A 5,771-nucleotide genomic window follows, 5' to 3' on the forward strand; every position below is an offset into this window, starting at 1 on the left:
TAATACTTTGCTCAAGGGTTGACATAGTGACTAGCTTCTAATAAACATTATGTAGTATATAGTTAATCTCAATATGCTTTTGTTTGCAAATGTGACTACTTTACAAAAGCAAATGTGACTACTTTGTTCACAATCTCACGTGCATATACAAGGATGAAAACATGTAAGTATCCCAATAAGTGCACCTTATACACCATGCCTTAATAATCACTCCATCATATGCACACTTGTGAACCAAAAGTGCACCTTATACACCATGCCTTAATAACCACTCCATCATATGCACACTTATGAACCATATGCACAAGAAGGATAAAATGCATAAGGGACACCTTGTAAACCACGTCTTAATAAACACTCCACATATGAAATGCTAGTACCATCTTATATGCTTAAAGATGCCACGCAAATTTTGGTGTCTTAAATGTTTCTTGCCTTCTCATTATGTGGGAAAGATGATGACCTTTCTTTAAGATCATATGTTTCAAATTTGAATATCAATGTCTTGAAGTTGAACTCAATCATATTTTTAGGCAATAGCTTAACGACAACTATTAAGTGCTAGCACATGCAATGTGGGAAAGATCTGACCTTTATTCAAGGCCCTCTCATATTCTCAGTATCCGCATAGAATATTAAACTCATTTGTATACAAAACTATTATGGCAATAGCTTTAAGGACTATTGCCACATGCTTCCACATGTAACAAGTGTATTGCCACACATAACCTATCAACCCCTAGTTTTGCCATCATGCATGTCCTTTCTGCTCATGTCATTGCATGACCTTATAATCTCCTTCCACTTCTTCCACATCCTCATCTTTGGGGGTCCTTGTGTAGTAGTACAAGAATTGGCAAAGAATCTTTTTTAGTGTTAAAGAAACTGGAGATGAAACTAAACATGCTTTGCTGTGCTCTTCAACCCTAGATGATAATCTGAATATTAGAATTGGGAATAAGACAAGTGCTATTTGCTTTGCTATACTTTCATGGAGTCTAGCAACAAAAGTTTGCCTTGCACATATTAAGTGCCAAACTCTTAAGTCTAGCAAGTAAAAGTACATTGCAATAAAATCCCAAAATTTAGCGTGTGCATGTGCGCGCATGTGTGCATGCGTGCGAAAGACTGGTGGGAAAGTTTGCCACACATTTTTATGTGCTACACTGTAAGTCTAGCAGATAAAAGTGTGGCAGCAAAGTCCCATTAGTGTGTGTTTGCGCATGTGCATGTGTGGGGGAAAAGGATACAAAGAAGTCCAAGACCACACAAGCCCCTGCATCCACAAGCCAAGGCATGTTGGACTTGATCTTTTCCCACTCTGTAGTACGCACCAAGATACTGTTGAATAGCCAAAAATAAAGAAGAAAACAAATGGCCATGGACAAATTTCAGGTTAAAACCTAGTTGAGAGAAGAAATTTACCAACAAAAGAGAGAAAAAAATTAGAAACCAGCACATAGATTACCTTCCTACATATGTGAGATTTCCCAACAGAGCAAAGGTGAACATCAGTGGGTTTAATCCCTGCATGGATCATGTTTGGTTTAATCAGTCTCTGCATATTAAGTAAAACATTGAGAGAATTTGTGCCTGCACACTCAACCAGTAGTGTTTCATACATTTATCAGCTCAAGAATCAAATTTGTCTGGTGCCCTAGATCCATAGCAAGTGGGAAATTTATGCTTGGACTTCATTAAATGGAGGTTCTTTTTAACTTTGAATGCAAATACAGGATGACCATGCAAGTGAAAGTTCGCACCTCGACTGTCCCTCGCTTAATCTGCATATAGGAGGAGAAAAGTAACCATCAATATGAAGTCTGCAACGTAACTGATACTCGGGCTTCCGAATGTCATTGAACATACCAGCACTTCAAATATGATCCATAAATGAACTAGGGACTCACATTTAGCCAAATTTGAGGAAATCGGCCGCCCATATAAATAGCAGCCATGAACCATCCCAACCACACCCCAATACTTCCTTTAATCCCCTCCCCACTCGCTTCAGAAGCGGCGTGAGAATTGTGCATGAAGCTATGAATGCCAGCCTGCATCTGGAAAAGGCTTAACAGTTTAATTTTGTTACAAGCTTGGTCAATCATATTCATGACCACCTGCAAATATAATTCATGCAAATACTGCCAAGTGTTCCAAAATGCAGAAGACCCTTATTACCAAACCTTCCTGCCAAAGGCAAAATCCTATTGTTGCCAAACCTTTCAGCTGGCAATCCTATCCCTGGGTACATGGCATACTCAGATGCAAATCATTTCCTAGCTAGTCCTATGTAAGGTTTGAAGGAATACTTGGACTTCGAGAAGTTTCCTCCCAAAGACGAGGTTATGTTCTGTTACTCCGCTATTAACTTTTCGAACTGGATAAGTGGCAAGTCTGAGCTGCTCATGGATGTTGAAACCACCAGCAAACATTGCTATGAAGACAACCTGTCATAAAGCAACATCTTGTTGGACTATCTGCACATTGAACCATTACATAAGGACCAAAACCAGAAAGCATTAGAACACAGTACAGCTCGAAGGGCCCTCGTAACATTTGAGGGGGAAAGGTTGCTGCTTTCATATCTTTCCAGTGAATTTTGTTGGAGAAGAGAGTAACTACTGGCCCCCCTCATGGATCCTCCTGCTCCTCTAGAACCAGTAAGGTATGAGCCAGCTGTAGGTGTGCGACTGCTAGCTAGAGATCGTGCTGACCTGCATTCACAAGCATCTTTTAATGTCACAGGTAGAATGCCAATACAGGTCGAATACCAACAGCTTCCAATATTGCTAGAGATGCAAACAACACGCCCAAAAGTGTAATGGAGTTACTATTTCATTTACCACATTGACTTAAACCACTTAAGATAGGGACCATTCTTTCTCCTTGACAAGGGCTAGTTTAATTACTACACTGACACCACCTGAGGAGTCTCACATCTTTTGCAACAAGCAGTCTATTTGTATCAATACAAACACTTTGTAACATTCTGATGCGTGCACCCCGCATTCATTTCATTATTATTGCATCAGATGGAATGTACAAATCCAGAAGGAAAGCATGAGTGCAACCCATCCATTTTGGGATCTTCATTTCTGAACAATCCAGTAATCCTTTGGGTTTAAAAATCCAGTTAAAAGTATTAAGGCTCACGTGTAGTATCGATCCTGTCCGGAGAGTATGGCCTGTGGGGAACCTTGGCTGCTGTAAGCTGCCACATGATCTGCTGACCACCGGGGTTGCACTGGCAGTGCTTTAGTGCGTGCATGCGGCAAAGCTGCTTCATTCTCGCCCTGTAGACTACAAGCAACATTTTTCTGCACTTGTAATGGTTTCTCCTCATCTGACAGTCGATCTGACTTGACCTACAAGAATGACAGACAAATAATGCCACATTCCACAGATTGTTCAAAACCAGGATTCGAGTCATCAACCTGCACAAATTACCTGTTGCTTCCTGCTCTTTCGCCACTTGAGGTAATGACCATAGTACACCACTTGGAAGACCAAGATTAGAGTGGTGATGGTGTAAAGCTACAGATTTTACATCACATTTACTTCAGTTTGAATGTACGATTTGCAGTGTGTAAGAAATTTAGTCAAATGTGCTGCACAACCGACGCACATACCAAGGCCATGTAAAATTGAGTGGGTAGCTGCAAATATCAGTAAAACCGATACAAATAGTAAGTGGAGTTTTGAATACTCAAATAAAATGACGAGCTTTTACTGATGGCCTTGAAAAAGATAAATGAATGCAAAACCAACAGTCCTTGGCAGTTGTATCATTCCTTTTGCAGAAACATAAATGCCTGCATCATTACAGTGAATGAATGCCATCCTTGGGTGGTTTTTTTTTTTTGCTGCCATTGATGAATGTGCATGACTGTGTATCCATGGAACTTGAAACAAATCCACAGAAGTTTATTCAATCAAAGGCACACACTACTTCTGTTTGCAAGCTCAGAGCTGACAACTTGTACAATCCTAAAAAATATATGTTAGCTTGAGGAGATTGCCAAGAAACTGTTCTCAATTTCCCAGGTGATGTATTAGATATTCATGCATATTTTCATGTTTATGATGTCACTAATGGAACAAGTTAATTGACCATAGGTAATCACTATTGCAACATAGGTAATCAGGAATTCAATTTTAGCACATACATAATGATTATTAAATTTCCAAATTCATCATTGCAACAGAGGTAATCGGGAAGAAAGCCGATGTTACCGTGGATGGCTCGAGGTAGCATCCCAATAGGTTGAAGCAATCTCTGCAACATCCAGGCCTTCTTTCAGAGTATGATTTGCCATTGAAAACTGCATCTTGGAACAACATCTCTCCCTGTTTCTAAAGCAATTTCTTCCTAGTTTTCAACATTTTTTTAAAAAAAACTGCATGTCAGCAAAGAATGTAGAACTGTTACCCCAGAACCCAGGTCATCAGGAAGGAGAGCGAGATGCCTTCGGTGAACTGCTCGCGGCAGTTTGTAACGATTTGCGGTACTTCCGCCACCGCCCAACACAGAATGCTCACGACGCCGAGCACAAAGGACACCTTGTCCCGGGGCGTGCACACGCAGTCCTTGAAGTATCGCTTCGCCCAAGCCAAGCACTTCTGGCCGCCGCTGCTGCCTGCGTCGTCGGGGCAAACCACATGTATCCTGCTGCTGCTCATGCTGTTGAGAGGGCCCGCATAGGATCTGCTATGCACCAGGATTGCCATTTTTTTTATAGAAAGCAAAAAGAATGGAGGGATGGCAATGATAGTGTTGCAAATGCAGCAGCTCAAGCACTGGGTTAAGAGGCTTGAATGATCAACTGCAGTAATTAAGGTAGAACAGTCTTTGTGTATATGTGTGTGTGTGTGTGTGTGTGTGTGTGTGTGTGTGTGTGTGTGTGTGTGAGCGAGAGAGAGAGAGAGAGAGAGAGAAAGAGAGAGAGAGAGGAACGATGGCAGCTCAAATTTTTATCAGAACAAACGATATTTAGACAGACAGAGACAGACAGACAGACAGAGAGAGAGAGAGAGGGAGAGAGAGAGAGGTTTTCCTGCCCTGCAATCCTGCTCGTACTTCCCAAATTGGGTGCGATATTGTTCTTCATGTAACAAGAAGCTGGTTGTCATCACCACCCTCACATTTTTTGAGGGGGAGGAGAGAGAAAAAAGAGTATTTAGATATATATGGAATATTACAAGGTAAAAGTATTGAGATATATATGGAATATTACAAGGTAAAAGGATTTAAATAATCCAAGAGAAGGGATTTCAAGCGCCACGTATCTTTTCTGCAAGCTTTTGTTCCATCCCTTTGGTTGCTTCTTGAGAGAGCTTAGAAGAAGGTAGTGCCTCATAGACCCCGTCCACATGCAACGCATGCTCGGTTTCGGATCATCCCCCCTTTGTGGCCACCTGAGAGTCACTTCTACAAAGCTATTGATAAATTTCTTCAATGCCATGAAGAAACAAGTAAGAATCGCTTCTGCAAAGCTATGGATAAATTTCTTCCATACCATTCATGGAGATGAAGAAATAGGTCACCGCTAATCATAGGTCACATATAGTTCCTATTGAAAGCAAATAACTTCGCAAATTTTGAAAGTAGCAATATAGCATGCCATAATGGAAAGAAGTTGCAAGAAGAACAAGAGTGAGGAATTAAGTGAAGTTTTGGGTTGGATGCCCAATTAGTAGATGTAGATGAGTGGAAGGATGAGTCACTAGAGTAAATGCAAATTGTTGAAACCTCCATCTTTTGTGGAAAT

The 5,771-nt window shown here is 40.8% G+C and overlaps 1 protein-coding gene across 2 annotated transcripts; it reads right to left on the reverse strand.

Moving 5' to 3' along the window:
* Positions 1 to 420: 420 nt before the first annotated feature.
* Positions 421 to 5,182, reverse strand: LOC148012815 (vacuolar histidine transporter YPQ3-like). 2 transcript variants are annotated; one of them, XM_087669571.1, is made up of 13 exons: positions 5,062 to 5,182; positions 4,433 to 4,708; positions 4,237 to 4,279; positions 3,633 to 3,659; positions 3,451 to 3,537; positions 3,157 to 3,368; positions 2,537 to 2,717; positions 2,313 to 2,450; positions 1,911 to 2,060; positions 1,764 to 1,784; positions 1,469 to 1,527; positions 1,251 to 1,341; positions 421 to 865 (listed from the first exon to the last, which is right to left on the reverse strand). In XM_087669571.1, exons 1-13 carry the CDS (start codon positions 5,109 to 5,111, stop codon positions 776 to 778), a joined length of 1,425 nt encoding a protein of 474 aa, XP_087525697.1. In that variant the 5' UTR covers positions 5,112 to 5,182; the 3' UTR covers positions 421 to 775. The 2 variants fall into 2 exon arrangements, with proteins under 2 accessions (XP_087525697.1, XP_087525698.1); XM_087669572.1 differs by lacking the exons at positions 421 to 865; positions 1,251 to 1,341 and having other exon boundaries at positions 1,764 to 1,823.
* Positions 5,183 to 5,771: the final 589 nt, after the last annotated feature.

Source organism: Lygodium microphyllum, chromosome 27, assembly GCF_053477565.2.
Source record: "Lygodium microphyllum isolate KBCC chromosome 27, Lygodium_microphyllum_v1.1.10, whole genome shotgun sequence".
In the NCBI taxonomy this organism is placed as follows: Eukaryota; Viridiplantae; Streptophyta; class Polypodiopsida; order Schizaeales; family Lygodiaceae; genus Lygodium; species Lygodium microphyllum.